Consider the following 22,413-nt stretch of genomic DNA (forward strand, 5'->3'; position numbering starts at 1 on the left):
CTTATTGCACAAACTGGCAAAGGAAACAGAATAGCATCAAATGTTATTGCTTGGTACAAATACTACACTTAAACTAGAGGCCATGTGAAATGAGACTATCGGGAAAAGAGCAAAAGAGCCAACACTATGCTCTAACAGAAGCAGTTTATGTGGATTAGTGATATTTAATGGCCGAATAATGAAAACTACTTAGAACACGAAAAGACACGGTAAAAGCTGACAACTCACCTACATCTACTGTTGTTACTCTACAGCCTATTGAAGTTTCAAGGCTGGGTTTCCTTGATCCGTCATGACCCCTGCCCAATTTCTTGGGTTGGGGTTCATTACATATTCATGGTGGGCTCCCAGTGGGATTCCCGCTAGCAAGATACAGGTGCTACTGCAGTGGAACCACCATTACAGTAATCAGAGGAGAGCACAAGATAAAATAAAGGAGCCACAGGATGCCAAAGACTAGACCGAGTTGCGCACTGCAGGCCTCACAGGTGTTCAGCAGCAGGTGAGGTATTGTGGTGGGTTAGAGGGAGGGGAACCAGCTACACGGCCCTCTTCCTCTATTTGGAGCATTTGGGGTCAATTTTAATATCAGATTTTAATGGACACAATATCATGGGGAGCACACCACTATGTGCTTCCAATGGACAAGGCTCCCTGCTGGAAGCGTGCAATCACAAAAGCGAGCCTGAAGTATTTGTATACTAATATTTGCACGACAGAATTAAAAGGCCCAATTTTACTATCAGCTGCATAAATATCATGCAGACACACAAAATCAGGTTCATTAGTGTAAGTTTTGATCACGGAGCAGCACCAAAGCCATATGTATAGATCATGCATTCTGTGCTGTGTCTGAAAATGCTGATCTTTGTATTAAACTGCATCTATTTTGTGGCAGAGCACCTTTATATAAAATTACATTGCAACACAGGAATGAAATCAGACCCTTTGTCTTATCATCCATCAATCATAGTCATGTTGTATCTTTTCAGAGGTTCATGATTCAATATCATTTACCTTGTTTTCTCCCATTGCCTTTCGCATTTCCTCAAACATTGTGTAAAACTCTCCAATAAAGTCATGTTTTCCACGGGAATCATAATCCCAGACTAAACACTGGAAAAAAAACATATATTGAATATAAGGTGCAGTTTTGAGTGTATTTTTGCCCTGTTATCTCTGCATCTTAAAAGTGAACAATGACATTAAATGGAAAAGCCTCTAACTGAGTGCCAATGACCAGTGGAATTGTTCATACTATTCATGGACAAGGGCACATTGTGTACTATAAAATGTGTTAGCAACACTCAACTATGTGACCCAGTGATCAAGCTGAAGGGGATTGATAGCATCCAAAATGATATGAACAAATTATTAGGTGGGCTAAGGAATAGCAGATGTAATTTAAAGCAGATAAAAGGAAATTGATGCACATGGGTACATGAAATGTGAAACCTGCAGACTTGGAAACTAGAATGGATTGCTAGTTAACTTAAGTTTCAATTCAATACAAATTGTACCAATAGTACTAAATTTGGTATACCGAAAGATTACATTATGACATACTAAGAAGGGTAGAATAAACATATGCCATGTAAATGGAGTTTCCAATGATCTTCTGCCAAAATAACGGCAGCCAATCGGAAGAATCCCTGAGGAAATTCACAATGATAAACTTCAAGAAAATAATTTTCTGTAACATTGTCTGAATTTTGAATTCCGGTGTGGTTCCAACAAATAAATTGCTCGAAATGAAAATGACTTTTATAAAGAGCAATGCTGGTCGGACTATTCCCATTGATCAAATCTTTTCTCTTGTAGCTGTATGTATTCTTTTGTCTGATTTGACACACAAGTGCAAACACACCAAGAGAAAAACGAGACACACAACAAAACTGTTTCCATTCCTTTTTCATGTTTCACTTGAGGGTAAACATATTTAAAACCCAAGGTTATATTATATTTGTAACGTACTGTTTCTCTCTTTTCAGCCTCCATTTTTCCTTCTAGTTGGTTTTACTCATTTTAGTTTTTCCTTCTGTTTCTGTGCTTTTCTCTCTCCTTTCAAAGAGCCGGCACAGGCACGATGGGCCAAATGGCCTCTTTCTGTGCTGTATCATTCTATGATTCTAGGATGTTTGTATATGAATTTTCAAAATGTGCTTGATAAAGTGTTGCATAGGAAGCTATGCCTGCGACAAAATACAGGAAGACATTCATAAAATTGCAGAAGGAGCTTGTAATTGGCAAATGAATTTCAACATAGATAGGTGTGAGGTGGTGTATTTTGGTAGGAAGAATAAGGAGGCCACATACTGCTTGGAAAATAAGAGTCTAAATGGGTGGAGGACCAGGGGGATCTGGGGGTACTGATAAACAAATTGGTAAAAGTAGCGACACAGGTTATTAAGGCCATTAAATAATCAAACCAAGCTCTGGGGTTCATTTCTTGAGGGATAGAATTGAAAAGCAGAGAAGTTATTTTAAAGTTGTATCGAACCTGGTTAGATCACACTTGGAGTACTGTGAACAGTTCTGGTCTTCATATTATAAAAGGGATATAGAGGCACTGGAGAAGGTACAAAAAAGATTTACTAGGATGATTCCAGAACAGAGAGGTTACACCTATCAGGAAATATTGAACAGGCTGGGGGTCTTTTCTCTAGAAAAGAGAAGACTGAGGGGTGACCTGATAGAGGTCTTTAAGGCTATGAAACAGTTTGATAGGGTAGACGTAGAGAAGATGTTTCCACTTGAGGGGCAGACCAGAACTAGGGGCCATAAATATAAGATAGTCACTAATAAATGCAATCGGGAATTCAGGAGAAACTCCTTTATCCAGAGACCGGTTCAAATGTGGAACTCGCTGCCACAAGTTGTAGTTGAGACGACTAGCATAAATGCATTTAAGTCAAAGCTAGATAAACACATGAGGAAGAAAGGAATAGGAGGATATGCTGATAGGGTTAGATGAAATGGGGGGGGGGGGAGGAGACTCGTGTGGAGCATAAACACCAGCATGGACCTGTTTCTGTGCTGTACATTCTATGTAATTATTGGTAAATTTAAGTCATGCATTATCAAAGGAGTGTGACAGCATGGATAGTAAGTTGTTTAACGGACAGAAAACAAATTGTAATGATTAATGGATATTTTCAGACTTAAGGGATATTAACAATGGTGCACCCCGGGATTAAGGTTGGGATCATTGCTTTTCTCAATATTAATAAATGATCAGAATTTGGGTATATGGGGCACAGTATCAAATTTTGCAAATGACCCAAAAATAGGGAACGTGGTTAATTGTGAAGAGGACTGTAGGTGACTTCAGAATGACAGATAAACGTCAGATGAAATTTAATGCCGAGAGACATGAAGTGATACATTTTGGGAGGACGAAAAACGATATAGGTGGTGAAGAAATTCAACTTGCGCCAAAAGTGGGCGGAGTGACCAATCTGCCCACCTGATGGTGTCGGCACTTGACCAAAACAGCCAGGAAGTCAGCAGAAGCGGCTGCCTGACTGTTAAAATAGGGCGGCATGATACTGTCACCAGGGACCCAAGAATACAATCCCCAGCACAATGTATGTGGATTGGTGGGTCTCGGCAGGGGAATAACGGTCCAGGGAGTGGGGGGTAGCTTGGGATCGGAGAGGCACTCCTGCTCCTCCTAACCCACAAGGAACCAAATATTTTTTTAAAATTACCTTGTTGGATCTTTTCTGGCTGCTGCTCCCGGCAGGATTGGCTTGGCAGTGAAGCTATTACTGCTTCCCCGCTCAGTCCTCAGGTTAAAATAGCAGATCAGGTCCCGATGATGTCATTGGAGCACAATTTGCATATTTAAAGTGGACCCCGCTGGCTTGTGGCGGGTACCCTTGCCACCTGCAATTTAAAACTGCAGTCGACCAGATCAGGCGGCAAAAGAGCTCTGAATGCTCTTTGCATTGTTAAGCCAAGAGGCAGTTTAGCTAGCTGCCAATTAATACTTAGCTGTCTTATCTGGTCAGGTGAAAAGTCAATATGACATTTGAGTGTTTAGGTGGCAGCTGTTCAGCTTAATGAGTATAGAACAAAGCAAATTTGGAAATTTGCACAGATGAACATCATTCAGAAATTCAGTTATTCGAATTACGAGTACAATTGCAATGAGGAAAGATTGGTGTTCAAAGAAAACAACTTGGATTCAAAGTGATACAGATAATCCAGTCATTGATAGAACAAGTCTGACTATATTCAGCATTCTCATTTTACCTCCAAAATGCCAGGGAAATTTCAAAAAGAGTTGAAGGAATAATGCTAGTCATTGTTTTAATATACTACATTTATTATTAATATGGTTTACCTATTTTAAACTAGAGTTATTAAAAAACTACAGCAGAGAAAATACTGTTTATGCTAAGAGCAAACAAACACTTGTGTTTGCGTAACATTCCTCTAACTACTGTTTTAGCAGACACATCGGATTAATGCCTGCATCAAAAATAGTAAACAATGAAACATCACACAAATGTAACGTGTTTGCCCATTGATAGTGCCAACTGTAATTTCCGGGCTGATATCTATGATTGTTTCATTAAGTCTTAAAGCAGCAGGTAAAGAGAGAGCAAGAGACAACACCTTGTGGAAAACATACAAATTATGTATTTTCTTGTCAAGAATGGACATGTCATGCGAGGGATGGTGGGCTTAAAATTATAAAAATAAAATATTATTTTGCTCCAAACTTCAGCATCTTGGCAACAAAATTAGCTGTGTCCACTGCTGATAATTGACTCATCTTTATACAATGGGGTAGATTTTTATCTTGCCATTGATTTCAATGGAAATATTTTAAAATCGGGCAGTTTTTATAATGGGTGGTCGATCCGCAATGTCAGTTTTACGCCCAGGTAACAAGTTGAAAATCTACTCCAGTATGTTATAAACAACTGTTGATTCTGATTCAATATCTCAGGATGTCAGAAAGAGAGAGAAGTTCCAAGGAAATCATACGGATCAACTTAACTTTTGTCCAGGTATAGATAACATGGTGATGTTACAATAACAAAAAATATAAATACATTCTGTTCTGAACACTGTCTTCAGTTGTAACACACATCATGTTATGTGCTAATTTGGTTGATTGTGTAGCAGTGAGTATTCAATGCCAACCTGTACCTTTAGCTGTCTCTTTTCATCACAACTACAAAGTGAGCTCAGAGAAACTTTAAAGGACTCCCACAGAGGATTCAAGTTGTTCTTGATAACCTGGAGAAGCAAAAAAACCTCACAATGTCACACTGAGTACTACTCAAACTTGTCATACAAACAAAAAGCAAGGAGTGCTAACTGCGTGTGGTACTGATGGCTTCAATGTAACACTTCGGACCTAGAGGTATAAATTAGTCTGAGCACTATTCTACATGAGCATGTTAACCAACTGGTTAAAAACAGTATTGAGAGTTATTTCTACCCTTGCTCTAGAAAACTAGTCAATTTCTTCTCAATGAATAATCTGTTGGCCACATAATTAAATTCACTTCTCAGAACTATTCATGTTCCACAATTTCAAACTGAATTATTTGTAGAGTTTTGTTTTGTCCAAATTCTTTCACATTTCAAACTGTAACAGATGATTTTCCAATTTGGAAATGGTCACGTTACTTGCTATAATTTTTGATGAGTTGGTTGACATGCTCATGTAAAATTCCTTTGTATCCTATTTATCAGTTTATTTTAAACAGGTTATCAACACTTAAATAACACACAAGATTTTACACGTACAGAAGTTGTTAAAAATCTGTCCGGACTCGTTGAGTTTTTGTCAACTCAACATTTAAATTGCCTTCCCTTGCCATGTTGAGTTGACATAAACTATATGAACATGCCTTTCTGTATTTCCCTTTAAATCTGCAGACAGCATTGCAAGTTTTAACTTGGTTTGAAAAAATATTCCAACATTCATGTAAATGCGTATCCTAAGCAGACACAAATTGCAAACTGAATTACCCTTCACGTCAAAAAACAATAATAAGCAGTTTGGAAATTTATTTAGTTGTGTGATTGACAGCTTTAATGAGGATTGCCATTCAAAATCATCTTAAATGGAGTCTTTTTAGACTAGTAATAGAATTTGTTCATTAGACATTGCAGCTATCCTACTCCATAAATGGGAATTTAATTATTCTGGTTAAAAAGTGATGTACATTACACTAGACTGCTGGGTTTGAGTGACAAGTACACTAAAAATTCTTTGTTATTATCATTATTTTGCAACCTTGTTAACATCAAAGTAACCTTGACCCATGGACTACAAAGCATTTATGTCACAATAACATTTTTCTTCTTGGATTTAATGTGTAAAATTTAATGCCTGTTTTGTTAAATGTTCTGTCCAGCACCATTTATTGTGGAGAGTTTATTTGTTCCTGTCAACTGAGAGATTTTGAAGGGCGAGGGTACTCAGATTTGAATTTGCAATAAGTGATGATGGAAGTGCCTCAGACCTCAACAAAATGTGTAAGATCACTGATAATGAAACTCCTTTGAAGGAGACAAAATCATTCTGCTCCCATAGATTGTTACAGCGTTGTACCAGGATAGCAACAACTAAACAACTGATTGATGCTTAGTTTTTTTTTAAAATAGACCACAATGTTTAATTTATATGATTTAAATAATTCAAAATCTTAAAAATGTAATTTTTTTCTCTGTTTCAAATTAGTTCCCATGCTGTTTTACTTGTTCAGAAGTACTGGATGCTCTGGCCTATGAATCCAAGCTGCTCCTTGACTGAGCGACCAAAGAGCATATCTCATAGTTCACTTTTCAGGCAGTTTTCCCTGCTTCATCCATTCAATCCAAGTACAATTAGCAGCCTTGTTCTCTTGGCAGGATTCAAGTACAATTGTCAGTCAAGACTATGAGTTTAATTTAAGATTAGGAACTGGGAGCCCAATAGTCCAATGATATTTTACTTAAAGAGCTATAAAATATTGCAATTATAAAAAATCAATATCTTTGAATGAATATGTTTTATTATTATTTTCTTATGAGAATGGATTATATGGTTTTGGTACTATCACTTTAAATATATTTATTCATTGGCTTGAGATTATTTCATATTAATTTCAAATTGGAATCATATCTAAGAGAAGATTTTTACTCTTGTCCCTTAATGATTGTGCTCTGTAGAGTAACCCAGGGTTTTCCTCTAGACCCTTTTACACACCTCTGTCCTGTAGACAAGTTGCTCAGAGTCATCATCATTAATCCTGTATATCTCCATAAAAGGGTCTGATTTGCTGAAAAGATCCTGTAATGATATGAATGAAAAGTCCACTGTTACTGAGCTGTGTTCACCATATCATTAGTTTCAAGACTGTTTTGAAATGGCAGATGGGACAGGTGAACCAATCTAATTTTACAGAGAATGCAAAATTAATAAGAGCAACAGAGACAGAGGATACAGCAAAAATAGAGCAAAAATATTTGGATCAGTTATGCAAATGGCCAGATATACGGCAAATGAAATTTCACATCAATAAAGGTATAGCATAGTCCTGTTAGTGCGTGCTGCCGAATATTGAAATCCTGTATTCATGATTCTCACAGTCTGGTTCAGCCTGAGACGCTGTCCAGGGAGGGGGATAGATTTACATGCACGATCCTAAACCCCTTTCTCCATTTTAACAGGCTGTTACCATGACCTTTTTTACTCCAGCTCTCCCATGTCACTTGATACATGCTCAACTGCTAACCTTCCCCTCATCTATTTTTTCTTCTTGCAGGAGGTAATGCTGCACAATGTTCATGAGAAATAGGCAACTGAAGGGAGGATCCCAACTTTTAAACCCCTGATGCCCTACATCTCCTCACTGAGGCCCCCATATGTCCTGTATTGCCTGTATATCCAATGGGGAGGGGGGTGGGGAGATTAATAACTGGTTGGGTACATCCTTTTTTAATGTAGCCTGACTCTGCTCCATCCTGTGCAGCTCCTCCTCCTCCATGATGATGGCACAGAAGGGTATGCCCAGAGAGAATGTTATCCCAACTCCTGAGAAGCCATCACTGTGGGTGGGGATGGCAGGGATGAAAATCTCCCAGTGGTCTCACACTGTCAGAAGTAGTGAGAAGCAAATCCAGGTCTTTGTAGGCAGAAAGCCAAAAGAAATTGCAAAAAGTCATTCCCACCTGCCATATCTAGCAAAATTCTCTAATTTTTCTGGCTCAGAAACTCCCCACTTCTGCCTCTCTCAGTTGATCCTGGCAACAGTTGCACCTTATAATTCGGAGTCTAAGGGGGTGAATTTCCTCGGGACCTCTCCCACTTCACCACCGTAACTTCAGCAGAGATTTGGTGGAAACCCCGTTATACCCTACATTTCCTCACCAAGGCCCTCACATGACCTGTGTTGCCTGTATATCCTATGAGGGGGATTAATAACTGATGGGGTATATCCTTTTTAAATGCAGCCTGACTGCTCCATACATGCGTAAGCGGGGTTACCGCCGAATGTCCACTGAAGTTATGGCGGTGAAAGGGAGAAACCCCAAGGAAATTCACCCCGTATGTTACCTTGAGTGTGTAAAAGCAGGAAACAGGCCCTCGTTATCATATATTTAAATTATCTGCTCAGTGGACAAATTGTGGAAAGGGCCAAAAAGCACAAGGGAATTCAGGACAATCCATTTTGGGGTGGGAAACTGACGTACATGGCATCCATCCAATTTTCTTGCCACAAAATGTTAGTAGCCCTGATTATGCATGGAAATTACACTGAAAAGGGTGTGGAAGTTCTCCCCCCTTTGGTTTTGATCATGTTCAAATCTGTTTGTTAGCAGCATTGAACTCCCTTTAGTTTGTCCTCCAAAATCAACTTTCAATACTCTGATTAAGTTGTAGTTATGGTGATCATGTGGAATTAAATATAAAGCTTTTATTAAAGTTCGAATGGTGGTCAATGGAAAACTTTATTGCACATAACGTGATTCAGAGTCAACAAACCATCAAAGTTAAATTATCATATCTCTTGATTACAGTAAATAACGTTGTTCAGATCGGAAATTTAAATTCCGCTTTATTAGATCTACAAAAAGGAAACGTCCCTTCAAAATGAACCTTTCTTTTAAAAGTTCAGAGATTTATGCAAGCTTAAATCCTACAATCAAAAGGACTGCTTCTCACAATTGAGAAGATCCATTTTATAAAATGCTTGCTTTATATTTTCTGTTAAATCTACAGTACCTTATCGTCCAGTTTCTTAGCACAGAAGGTCAGTTCCACATAGCCATTGTTTCCACTTATTTCCTCTGAAATAACCTGTGAACACAGGCAGGAACAAATAAAGCCTAATTGTTGTCATGCACTACACTTACGAATTAGATTAATCTTGCAGTTTGCACAATGGATTTTTTGACACTGCAGCTTGTGTTAAAGAGAGGCTGAAGAGTCTGTGAACCTTTTTTTTGTTCAAGGAGAGAAAAGTTAGAAGCATGCATCATAATAATGTATGTGATTTAATGATGCATTTCATAGTGATTTCTGTCATCTCATTGTGTTTACAAACTATTTAAAAAAGGCTTGCAAGCACTTTTATATGAAGACAATAGCTGGACAGGCAAAACTACTTGCAAATGAAGTTCTGTCAGTAAGTCTGTCTTACACTTTTTGTGATGCTTATGACCCCAGGTTTCTAACATATAAATAGACCTCTTTACAATGTGGTACATCAAAAGCGTGAATAAAGATCAACCATTTAGAAACAGTTCCAAGCAAATTTTAAAATAAAAACCAACATAACAGAATATATTGCTGACAATGAATGATTACTTTTGATAGATTGTCATAACTAACTCCCACTGTGCAAAACTCATAAGTTATGCGTTCTTTTACTCATGAAAGAACTTCCATAATCACTGATGTAGTATCTGATAATTCCAAAGAGGTGATAGAGTGAGATTACATTGTAGATTGTTTTTTCCAACCATATAGAATGGCTCCTTCCCTGCAACCCACACTGCCCCACCTCCCCACACTACCCCACCAAAGTGTAAACACTCTAAGGCAGGAACTCAAACAGAAAACCTAGATCCACATCTAAACTTGCAGTGGATCTTTAACGGTTTCTACAGGGCCTGAGCTACTGAGAAGATTCATGTCATACTTTTCAGTCACACATGCTGGACACAAGCTTACAAACATCATAGTTTATTACACTGGCCTGAACAAAGCATTATATTTAAGAAACTTGTTAATGGATATTGAAATGATAACAAACTACAGCAATGACAACCTCAGACATATTAGGGTAGATTTTAGATTTGTCACCCGGGCATAAAACTGGCATTGCAGATTGGCCGCCTGCTTTAGAAACTGCCCAATTTTAATTTCCCTAGATTTCAATGAAAATCGGGTTGTTTCTATAACGGACAGCCAATCCACAGTGCCAGTTTTACACCCAGGTAGCAAGTTGAAAATCCAGCCTCTCTCAGACTCTAGGTTGCCTTTGTGTATCCCCGTTAAATGTATTGTGAAATTTTGCTTTAACCCACTTTGCTTTAGCCCCCTTTTCTTACAGCTGTTCATGACACCACAAAGGTGGCAGAAAATAACTGTTCCAGACAGAAGCCTCAACAGGCCTGCGGTGATCTGTTGTTTGTGTTGTACACAGAGCACATTGTAATATTGTATGTAATAAAGCAAATTCAAAAAATGATGTGACCCATGAGATTCCCTTTAATTACAGGCACTTTAATTAAATTATCTGCTCTTTCTGTGGAAGAGAGGTAGACAACAATAAATGTCATCCAGGAATGACACGGACTTGCTAACTCCATCCATTTATCCTGGTTTCCGACTCATTAGGGGTGCAAAACAGCAAGGTGCAATTTGCCTAATTCTGTGCAAGTAGTAATTGCCATCACTTAGCTTCCATTTTTGAGTGTTGTCAATAAGGGGGGGGGCAGAAGCATAACACACAGCTATCAAAAGGGACATGTCAACTCTGTCGAGGCTGTCTCTGCTTTGACACAATTCCATTTTGAAAAATAATTTTACTGCTTGCAAATTGTTTTGATTTCACAGATCTTTCTGTTCCATTTCTCTAAGTATTTTCCAGAAACTTCCTCTTTTCTTCCAAAGGCTGCTTTAGTTTTTGTATATATACTTTGAATTGAACATCAGCTGCCAGCTATTGCTATACAAAATGATTGTATTAGAAAATTTATTTTCTGAGCGGTATGCAAATCTGCAGTGCTGTTTTGTTCCATTTGTTTTGGTTTCCAAAGACATTTAAAAATTATTGAATAGTGCAAGGGAAGGGTGCAAGGAAACCAGAATCCTTATTAGGCATTGTTTCAAATCATTTTACGACAACAAAATGAATCCTGTTCAGACCAGACCATAGTCATCCTCCTATGCATTCCCTGCATCTAGTCCCATTCCAATGTACCCATTTCTGTAGGACCTATCTTCTCTGGCTATTCTCCCGGAGTTGCATTAACTTATTCTCGCTTGTGCGAAATGATACTATTTGAATTTCCTATTTGGTTCTAATTTCTCAACTTTTAAAATTTTGCCCAAGACATTTGAGTCTTTCATTCAAACAGTGAGCAATATTCATGCTTTGGCACCAAGGAGAAAATTCACCCTAACATTTAAACTTTTAACAACCACATGGTGAAAATAGAGTCAATTTAATAATAATTAACTATTATTATTCCTCTAATTCATCTTTATTAAACAACCCACTTGGAAAGAACATTTGTTACTGAAACGCTCATTTTGCATAGATTATAAAACAAAGTACCGTACTATGATAAATGTTCACAAGATAATTACATATGAGGGAGGACAATTGGGTGTCAATTTTCAGATGGCCGAGCGGGTGCATTCGTAGCGGGGGGAGCTGCTAAAATTCGGGATTCCCGGTGCGGGTCCGGAGCCCGGCTCCAAACCGCCCACTTCCCGGTTCCCCAATGATGCGCGTGCAGACCCCGCATGCGGGACTCCAACCGGCAATTAAAGCCGGCGGGATCCCACTTAAACCAATTAATTAGATAGTTCAGGTCATTTGCAGACCTGATTGGGAGGATATTTTAGGAGGGGTGGGATTTTCATCTCAACTGAGCGTGTTTCCCGTACTGGGGGAAACACTCCCAGTTGAAACAGACGTGTTGCAGCCACCAGCCTGTGGCAGCTGCAAAGGTCCATTTGACAAGTCAGGGTGGGGGGAGATCCTCACTCATTGCAGGAGGCCACTCTGTCGCTTTGGACAAAGTTTGGCCTCCACCACCCTCCTCCTAACACAAAAATTCACAAACTTGGAAACTCAACTCCGGTGTGCAGACACGTTTACCTGCCTTGCAGACCCCCTCAAACGTATATCTTGCAGATGGGGGCCGCCATAGCTGCAGTCATGACCTCATCGGAGGATGAACAACATCACCAGCCTCGCCGGCCACGCCGTCCACCTCTGATACATGGAGCTCCACAAAACAGTGCTGTGACACATCCACCTGCACAGCAGGAGGGAGGGCAACAGCAGAGAGAGATGCGTCACAGAAGGCACTACCCTCGCCACCGGGTCTACAGACCGAGGCTCAGCTTTCTGGACCTCTGAGGAGCAGTGCACACGGAGGCTCAGAGTCACTCGACATGTAGTCATGGACATCTGCAGCCTCCTTGATGCCGAGCTGCTCCCGGCTGGCCCGAGCAGCGTCTTCTTACCTGTCGCTGTCAAAATCACCACTGCTCACAACTTCTCCTCCGGGGACGTCGCCGGCGTCTCTCAGTCATCTGCATAAAATAGCCCTGAAAATACACCTACACCCACTCTACAGTGACACAATGGGTGGCATCAGGTGTGGGTCTTCATGGTGATCCTCAGGAAAGGGAATTATTGCACAAACCAGACAAGATTTGCAAAACGTGGCAGTAGTGGTGATAACAAATTTTAATGTGCTTGGCAAAACAAACAAAACTAAATGAAAAACATGACATTCTGTCATACACCCTTGTGCATCCCCTTTGTGCTCACAGAAACTTAGCCTTACGTTTACTGGAACCCCTATGTGGTGCTACCCCTGTGGCTTCAGCAGAAGTAGTGGCAGGTTGCTCTTGTCCATGCCCTGACTGATGAGATGCTTTGCGCGGACGCCCTATGGGTTTCGGTGCCCTTTAGGGCCCCTCCAAAGACTGCTCCACCTGCACTTGTGCAGGGGCAGACTCGGCCACCTGGAGAGGAGGCAGCATTGCGGGTACTGGTTGAGAGGGACAATGGGTGAGACGTGGGAGCGCTATGAGTGGCGTCCCTACTTCCATGTCCCCTTTCGCCATCATCCCTCTCCTGGGCAAGGCCCACATCACTCCTTCCACCCTGCTGGACGACAGTTTGGAGGACTTGTGTGAAGCCTTGGAAGGCCAGTTGTAATGTGTCTGGCAGCCTGCTTAAAGGCGGAAGAATGTTGCTCACCCTGAATCCGAACGGCCGTTGTCAGAGCCTGAATGGACTCATTGTTGAGCTGTGCTTGAAGCTCGATGGAGGCGAGCGTTTCCTCCATCGCAGACATTCCCGCACCTACCGGCGACACTATCTCAGAGATGCCTTCACGTCCCTGTGACAGTATTCCACTCATGCAGGAGTTGGACTCCTCCATCCTCTGCGCGATTGTGGAGTGCGCGCGTGGCAACTGTTTCCAGTACCTCGGCAATGTGCTGCTGCCCCTCGATGACTCTCCTTTTCATGGCTGGCCCCAGGGTTCAGCATCTGGGTCCAGCTGAGCAGAGCCTGGAGAAGAGTGCTTCCACTGATGCGGACTCTCCACGGCTGCCCCTGCCACCAGGGTCTGCTCATGCTCACATGTGCGTGGTGACTCACCATGTGCAAGCCCAATTAACTGAGGACGGGGATCCACTGAGGTGTGTTTATCTGCGCTGGTGGATGGCTGGCTCAGATGTGACGATGCCCCTTCAGAGGCCGGCAGGTCCTCTGAGGAATCGTCCTCTGCAGTCACGGCGGTCGCAGATGGCCCTGCAAGAGAACAGAAAGCAATATTAAGCATGTGGACTGACGTTGAGGTGCTGCAGATGCCAAGTGCTGTTAAGTTCATTCGCTATCATGAGTGCTGAGTGTTAGATTTCTGTCACCAGCTGCTTGTGCGCTCCCAGTCTCGGCATCCTCCACGGACAGGCACTCCAGCGTGCGGCTTATTTCGATTGCCTGCTGCTCCGCGTCCGTTAGGACCACCTGGTGTGGCGGGCCCCCTCCGGTCCTTGCCCTCTCCCAGGTATTCTGGCATCTCTTCTCCTATCAAGGCAAAACACAGAGAGGCGTGATTGAGTGATGGTTGCATAGTGACCCGCTGAATGCATTGGTGTGGGTGGGGTGACCATGAGGGAGATGCATGGGAGGGTGCGATTGAGACATAGCCATGAGATTGTATGAGGATTGGGTTGCGTGGTAGTGTTCGAATGGGAACTGGGGCGGTGAGTAAGTGCAGGCAAGGTGAGGATCATGGTTGAGTGGATGTGAGGAGTGACACGAGAGCGTTGTGATGGCAGTGCAGAAGGAGTTGTGTGGTGGTGGAGGTGAAGTGGAAGACGGAGTGTTGGAGAATGCGTAAGTATACTCACTTTGGCTTCCTGCACTGGACCCAGGTTCGGCCGACATTACTGCTGCTGCTGACCTCCTCTGCCACCTCGAGCCAGGCCTTCTTGGTGGCAGAGGGAGGCCACCTCCTCCCATCAGATGGGAAAAACATTTCCCTCCTCCTCCTCACCCCATCAAGCAGCACCTGGGGTGAGGAGTCAGAAAACCTTGGAGCAGCCTTGCCTCTGGCCTGCTCCATTCTATAATTTTGTTTCTTTGCTGCAGGAGGAGCCCTTTAAATAGGGCTCCTCCTGCTGACAGCCTGTGATTTGGGTGCGCAGTGCGCCCGCTGCGCAGGTCTGCAACGGGAAACCCGGAAGCACGTGTGAGTACCTTCAATTATGATGTGGAGATGCCGGTGATGGACTGGGGTTGACAAGAGAAACATTTGCCTGAGGAAGGAGAAAATCTCCGAAAGCTTGTGAATTTAAAATAAAATTGCTGGACTATAACTTGGTGTTGTAAAATTGTTTACAATTACCTTCAATTAGGCTGCGATCGCATGCGGAGCACCCCAATTTCACTGGGCCCTTAGTTTATCTTAGTTCATTCATCAACATTAAAATTTGCTCAAGATGAAACCCTGAAGACTAACAGTTATGATAAAGTAAAAAGCAAAATCTTGCCAGTCCCTTCGGTTGATCCTTTGTTTCATACTGCTGACGTTCTTTGTTTTTCAGCCCAGTCTTGATAATTTTCTATCAATTTGCTTCTCTGTCCTCTGCAGTTGTCTCAATATTTTCTTTCATCTTTATCTCTTATTTTTATTAGTACTGATTTACCTCTCACTTCGTCTCCTCCCAGTTCACCTGATGCTAATTAATTCTCTCGGTATTCAACTTTCCTCTCTTTCTTACTTCTCAACTGATCTTATTCTCTATTCACTCTGTAATTCCAGGAACTTCCCTCCCATTCTCACTCCCTTCTTTTTAAATTCCTTTATCTTAATGTTAGTACTCTTACTCTCAATCCTCTCTACCTACACACAACAGCAACTACCAGTCCTGATATAGGAAGGAGCTGAACCATTGAGCTGCACCTGAATCGAGCTGAGACCATGGTCTTAGCGGAAAGGATGAATAGGACTGTAGAAAAGGGGGGGGGGAAATCGGCAACTGTCGGAGGGGGGGGATATAATAGTAACCTAAAAGATAAGAAAAAGGGATGAGAGCAAAAATCAAAGTATAAAAAGACATAAAAAATATGATGCTCAAGAAACAAAAGAGATTAAATGAAGTAATAAAATACTTGATAAAAATAAAGCAAGAGTAAAGCAAAATTTGAGCATTTTATATCGCCTGTATAGCAATGTATCAGCAACAAAATAGGAGAATTGAAGGCAATAATTAGAAGTAATGAAATAGGAATATTCCAGGCGATACTGTATTTAGAAAAGATAGGGAAGGCAGAAAGGATAATAGTTAGCCGTGTTAATCAGGAATAACATAATGGCAAGGTAATAAGTAACAAAGAGGTAGAAACAAAAACAATATGGATTGATATAAAGGATAGAAAGGGATCGTTCACACTATTAGGGGTATACTACAGACCACCTAATAGCGGGAATGAAGTGGGGGGAAAAGTTTGCAAACAAATATATGAAATGAGTAAAAAAACGCCATCATCATAATGGGGGATTTCAACTACCCGAAAATAAAGTGGCAGGGAGGGGGAGTGAAAGGAGAGAAGGGGGTGGGGTTTTTAAACAGTGTATACAAGAGTCTTTTTTGACCCAATGTGTATGAAGCCAAACAAGGGCTAGGCCTATGGTATAATTTTAGCTCGGAGCCGGGAAGGGAGCAGGGCGGGTTGAACCGCAGACAGGAAACCCGGAAGTACGGGTTTCCCTGATATCCTTACGATTTTGATGTAAAGACGACTTTTTTTTTTTGGTCGGTTTCCCGTCCAACAGGCCAACCTGATTGATAGGCTGGTCTCAGTTGGACGGGAGAAGACCAAGGAAGAGGTAAGTGGACAGATAAGTCTTAGATTGTATAGAGGGGAGGGGTGCATGGGGTGGGGGGCGGTATAATATTCGTCGGGGGGGGGAGTCGGCAATCGTCGGGGGAGGTGGGGAGGTGGGGGGGGGGGGAGGGAGTTGGCAATCGTCGGGGTGGTGGGGGGGGGGGCGGGGGGGGAGAGTCGGCAATCGTCGGGGGGGGGGGGGGGGAGTCGGCAATCGTCGGGGGGGGGGGGAGTCGGCAATCGTCGAGGGGGGGGGGGGGGGGAGTAGGCAATTTTCGGGGGCGGGGGGGGGAAGAGTCGGCAACCAGGGGGGGTGGGGCGGGAGTCGGCAATCATCAGGGGCCGGGGGGGGGGGGTCGGCAACCGTCGGGGGGTGGGGGCGGAGAAATCGGCAACTGTCGGGGGGTGGGGGAAGTCGGCAACCATCGGGGGGGTGGGGGTGGGGGAGTGTCGGCAACCGTCGGGGGGAGTCAGCAATCGTCGGGGGGGTGGGCGGAGTCGCTGCAGGTAGGCATATTGGGCCTGGGGGAAGCACTCCTGCTCCTCCGGGCTCACAAGCTGTGCAATAAAAGGCACTTACCGGCAGCTTCGGGCCTTCTCGCCTCCTCTCACGTAGCCTGAAGGAGAAGGCCTGGGAATCCCAGCCCCTAGAGGTTGAAATTGTAAAACCTTTCAAAATGGAGGCCCAAAGCCTCCTTGAAAGGTTTTAGAGATTAACCCGCCTCCTGAGAGTGGGTTGGTTGCCCGCTTCTTGTCTCGCCCCGGTAAAAACCGGAAATGGGTGGGTTGGAGACGGGTCTGAAATTGTTGCAATTTTAAATGCCCTCCCGCCCCCAACCCACACGTTTTTCCCATTTAAAATCCTGCCCCTGGTATTGGGAAATGAACCAGAGCAAATAAGAGAAGTATGGGAGAACATCTAGGCAGTAGTGTTCACAATATAATAAAGTTTAAGATGAGATAAATAGTACAAAGGCCAAGGTAATAGATAAGAAAAAGACAACTATGTGGGAATAAGAATGGAGCTAAGGAAGGTAAACTAGAGAAAAATATTGACTAAGAAATAAATCAACAATGGGCAATATTTAAAGGGGAGATCAAAAGAGTTCAGGAGAACTATATTGCACTAAAACTAAGAACAAACCTGCCAAGAGATACCATGGATAAAGAGGTGAGGATAAAATTTAATCTAAAGGAAAAGGCATATACAAAGTACACAAACAATAAAGGAGAGGATGACAAAAGGGAATATGATGAGCTTAAGAAAGAGGTGAAAAAGACAAATGGAAAAGTATTCATATCGCTAAGTTTTCAGATAACTTTTGACAAAAGTCTAACAACAGTTCATCAGTAATATTCCACAATTAGCTTTTATGGGGTGACATTGTGCTTTGCAATATTAGCGGACAAATGTTTAATACATTAACATGAAATCCTTTGACCACTATTTTAGCAGTGGTGTAAATCTACTTCAAATTAACAGGACAATGTTTTGGTTAAAATAGAAGGCAAAAGAATTTCATGCAAATACATTAAATATTCATGGTCTAATATCACACAACATGATTTCACCCCATTCATGTAATGGCTAGCATTTTCTATACAATTAATATCAATACCCAAACTTTCTCACCCTTACTCACTTTTCTATTCAATGTTCAAGCACAAGATGTAACCAAGATGGAGCTGAATGTTGCATGGCTTTCTTTATCATTAAATGGTTATCAATGATTAGAACAGAGATGATACAATGCCCATTTCATAACTTCAAATACCCAAGTGTAATGGACTTTGTAAGTTATAACAAACTTTTCTTGCACTTTGATTTTCTGCTTAATTACTTATTCTTGGAATTATTAGTCATACATCTCAGTCATAAATACCAATGCTCACCGTAATTGTAGACTTTCCAGCATATTTTCCATATTTTAGGAACAAAGGCTTTGTCATTTTCTTTTGAGCCACAATCTGAAAAGTATGAAATCACATCATATAACACAGAACTTGTAGAGAATCCCCAATAAAGGTATTTTTGGGTATCCTTTAAGTAATGGGATAGACATGTACTTATAGGGTGTTTACTGCAGTTGAGGAGAACAACAATAATTGATCTAGTAAAACCTGGCAAACAATTTCCTTCAGTTACAGAGTATTAAGGTTAACTACAGCTCTGAGTTCTAAATAATCAAGTTGAACAATTAAGGGCTTCCTGAGTGTAAAATTTGTACAGAGGTTTGAGTTTCACAATGTCAGCTGTTGGGGCCCTCAACAGAGGAATTGATCATGCAAGATACAATTTGTGAACACACAAGAGCAATGTAGTTACTTCTGCACAACCTCATGATAGCCACCGTTCATTAAATTTGGTAAACCATCAGGACAGAGCCACAACTATCAGAGTTTAGCACTTTAACAAGGACGAAATGAGCCTCTTAACCTCTGTAAGAAATAAACTGGCCCCAGCCTGTTGCTGATTGGAAACTTTACAGCCAAAAATTTTTTTATCACCAACATTTAGGAACCGATCGTTCTGCAAGGCACACTGGCCAAGGGAAAAGCGATATTCACCTCAAGCACACACTCCCCCATGCCACACACCTGGAACAATATGACCAACGTGATTGGAAACCTTAATGACCTGAGCAATTTTGGACTATTGCTCCAAAATACATTGGGCACTAAATTGGGCTGTGTAGCGTCCGTTGTTCCAGCGCTACACGGCCTCTCTGACATCCAAGATGGCATCTCGGATGCGCACGCACGTTTCCAGTGTGACCTGCGCAAATACCAAATGCTGGAAGAATGTAAAATAGGGAGAAAATGTGTGCCATCAGTGTGCAACGCTGATTTAAAGTGATAGACACCATTTTGGACCTTAACACTCAACTCAACGCACAGTCTTAACCCCGACCATCTGAACGTGTCTTACAGTGCCTGAAGGATCCCTCACCAGCGCTATTCAAAGGGGCCCGGCAGGTGTTGCAGGTTAGTTGCTGGATCATTGCTTCTGACTGCTGGTGGAGAAGGAAATGTTTTTTGAAGCTCCCTATTCTTACTGAGAGTTCCTAGACTACATTTGAGAGTGGTTTGGCAAGTACTGCCTTAAGGTTCAAAAAGTTACAACCATGGTTGAACAATATTCCTGGCAACCATGCGCGGTCTGCTAGGGCTCCCGCTGGGCATTGAGCACAACTGAAGCATGCAGAATGGCCACGCATAGCAGGTCAAGCTGCAAGGAGACGGAGGACGAGAAGGCGCAGGGCACTGAGCAGGAGGCTGTACCCAATGAGGGCCTTCCGGGACCAATTCTCTTACCTCAACATGACCGAGGAGGATTGCATCCGATGCCTGAGGTTCACCAAGGAAGCCGTGACTGAGATCTGTCAACTGGTGCAGCCACAACTGCAGCCTCAGAGCAGGGCAAGGACAGCATTGTCTGTGGCTGTGAAAGTTACCGTGGCACTGAACTTCTACAGCTCAGGAGCATTCAGGCCTCTGCTGGTGACATGTGCAACATCTCACAGTATGCAGTGCACTGCTGCATAAGGAAGGTTACAGACGCACTGTACCATATGAGGAACAGGTTCATCACATTCCCTTTCTGCAAAGACAAGCAGAACGAGCAAGCACGGGGGTTCGCTCGCATTGCTGGCTTCCCCATGGCGCAGGGTGCCATTGACCGACTCCTCAAACAACGCTGCCGCTGCCTGGACTGGTCTGGAGGAGCCCTACAGTACTCCCCTGAGCGGGTGGGCAGATTCGTGGTGGTGTTCTGCATGCTGCACAACCTCGCCATCATGAGGGACCAGCCTTTGCGACCAATGATTGGAGAAGACCCTGAGCCAGAGATGGTGGAGGAGGAGGCTGAAGAGGAGGAGGAGGGGGGGGTTGGAGCCGGAAGAGGAAGTGGAGGAAGACACAAGGGTGCAACAGGAACCACACGCCTTATCTGCAAGGGATCTGCATGCTCGCCTGATCCATGCCCGCTATCAATAATGTCAACTACATCCCCCACCTCACCAACAGTCCTACATTCCCCACCTTTCCACTCCCACAAGACAATCAAATCGCCCTCCATCAGATTACACATTGGTTTCCCTCTCAGCTCATTGCATAAATAAAAACCACCATCAAATGCAAAATCAAAGTCTTATTTATCAATGAATAAATGAAATTATGCAAACATAACAGAACTATTTACCCTTGTGCATTCCCTTAGTGCCTTTACCTATTCTAGTGCTCCTACGAGGTGCTTCCCCAATGGCTGGAGCATGGGTGATGAGAGGCTGCTGGCCTTCAATGGAGGAGCGTGCAGATGGCCTTGGAGGACAACCTTGAGCAGTTCTGGGCCGGGAGGGCCCGGCTTCAGACTGCACCATCTCAGCATGGGCTGCAGCAGTCTGGCCTGAGTGGCAGTTAGGTAACAACAGGGGCACTGGCGGAGTGGCAGGGGTGGGAGCAGGAAGGCTGTTGTCCTGAGAGAGGACAGTAGGTCCAGCTGCCATGACGCCACTGCCACTCTACTGGGGCGGCGCCTCAGCAATCCTGGTGACCAGCAAGAGAACGGATTGCTGGAGTGCTGTGACACCCTGGAAGCCCCGTTCCACAGTGGTCCCCAGACCCACGATAGCAGCAATCTGAGCTTCCAAGGCAGCAGTTTGAGCTACAAATGCAGCAATCAGACCTTGAATGGCAGATGTTTGTGCTGCCATGGGAGCTGTGACATCACTCATCAGACACTGCATCATGGTGGGTTCCACAGGTGCACTGATGGAGGTGACCACCTGTTCCATGTTGGAAAGGATGGGCTCCAAACTCTGCGCAAAGCCCTGTGCCAAGTTGGAGCTGGACTCCTCCATGCCCCTTCTCATTGTGTGCAGGCTTTCTGGCAGGTTTTCCAGTGCTCCAAGCATTTGTTGGTGTACGCCCATCAGCTGTCTTCAGTAGCCTGGCCCATCAAAGTCCTCATCTGACTCCTCTGCAGCAGAACTAGTGAGCGACCTCACCCTCCAGCGAGCTGGCACCTGTGGTATCCGCTCCCCCCGCCCTGGGTCCTGCGCACTTGTGCCCGGTGTCTCACCACATGCAGATCCCTCCTCTAACCTAACCTCTAAAGGACGCGCAGTGTCAGTCTCTGAGCTGGTGGAAGCAAGTGTCAGATCGAGTGATGGTGTGGCTTCAGTGTCCCCCTCCTCCTCCACCTCGGACGGTGATGCCACATGTTCTTGGGTATCTGCAATGACAAAGGGAAACGGGTTGAGTTGTAAAGTGGGGAGAGGAGCAAGTAAGACGTGGGTGCTGACCGCATCTGCAGCACGTGAGTCAGAAAAGATTATGGGAGGAGGGAGATGTGGAAAAGGAGAAGGAGCATTAGATATGCAGAGACCCCCTTCATCGGGACCTCCAGCGCGGCATGTTGTGACGGCCCGCCCAATGATCCGAAGCACTGTCTCCTCTAGAGGGGTGAGGATGTGTAATCGTGGCCTTCCACCCTCAGGTCCCCCCTGCTGCCAGCTGTTATGCGCCACCTTCTCCTGCAAGACAGAGGACAGTGTGTCAGTGAGTATCCTGCAAGGTGTGTGGGTGATGTGCCTGTTGTGGTCGAATAGCTGCCAGTTTGTGTGACCTATGAGTGGTGGTTGTGTGGCCTGTAAGTGTGGTACTATGTGCGGGTGAGATGCAGCATGCCGAGTGCAGCATTGCGTATGGATGGGCAGTGTTTGTTGGTGGGTGGGTGATGGGGAGTGTGATGTGTGGTGCAGTGGGTAGGATGTGTCACTTGACACTTGCATTCACTCACCTTGATCAC

The 22,413-nt window shown here is 43.5% G+C and overlaps 1 protein-coding gene across 1 annotated transcript in view; it reads right to left on the reverse strand.

Annotated features, from left to right (window-relative positions):
• cpne7 (copine VII) overlaps positions 1-22,413 on the reverse strand; it is a 106,870-nt gene that overhangs the window by 50,972 nt on the left and 33,485 nt on the right. Inside the window, exons 3-7 of the mRNA XM_067997494.1 lie at positions 18,498-18,572; positions 9,236-9,310; positions 7,217-7,300; positions 5,164-5,253; positions 1,018-1,116 (exon numbers count right to left, since the gene is read on the reverse strand). Of these exons, the coding sequence (XP_067853595.1) occupies positions 1,018-1,116; positions 5,164-5,253; positions 7,217-7,300; positions 9,236-9,310; positions 18,498-18,572 (423 nt within the window). The remainder of the gene's footprint in view (positions 1-1,017; positions 1,117-5,163; positions 5,254-7,216; positions 7,301-9,235; positions 9,311-18,497; positions 18,573-22,413) is intronic.

The sequence above is a fragment of the Heptranchias perlo genome, chromosome 16, assembly GCF_035084215.1.
Source record: "Heptranchias perlo isolate sHepPer1 chromosome 16, sHepPer1.hap1, whole genome shotgun sequence".
Lineage (NCBI taxonomy): Eukaryota > Metazoa > Chordata > Chondrichthyes > Hexanchiformes > Hexanchidae > Heptranchias > Heptranchias perlo.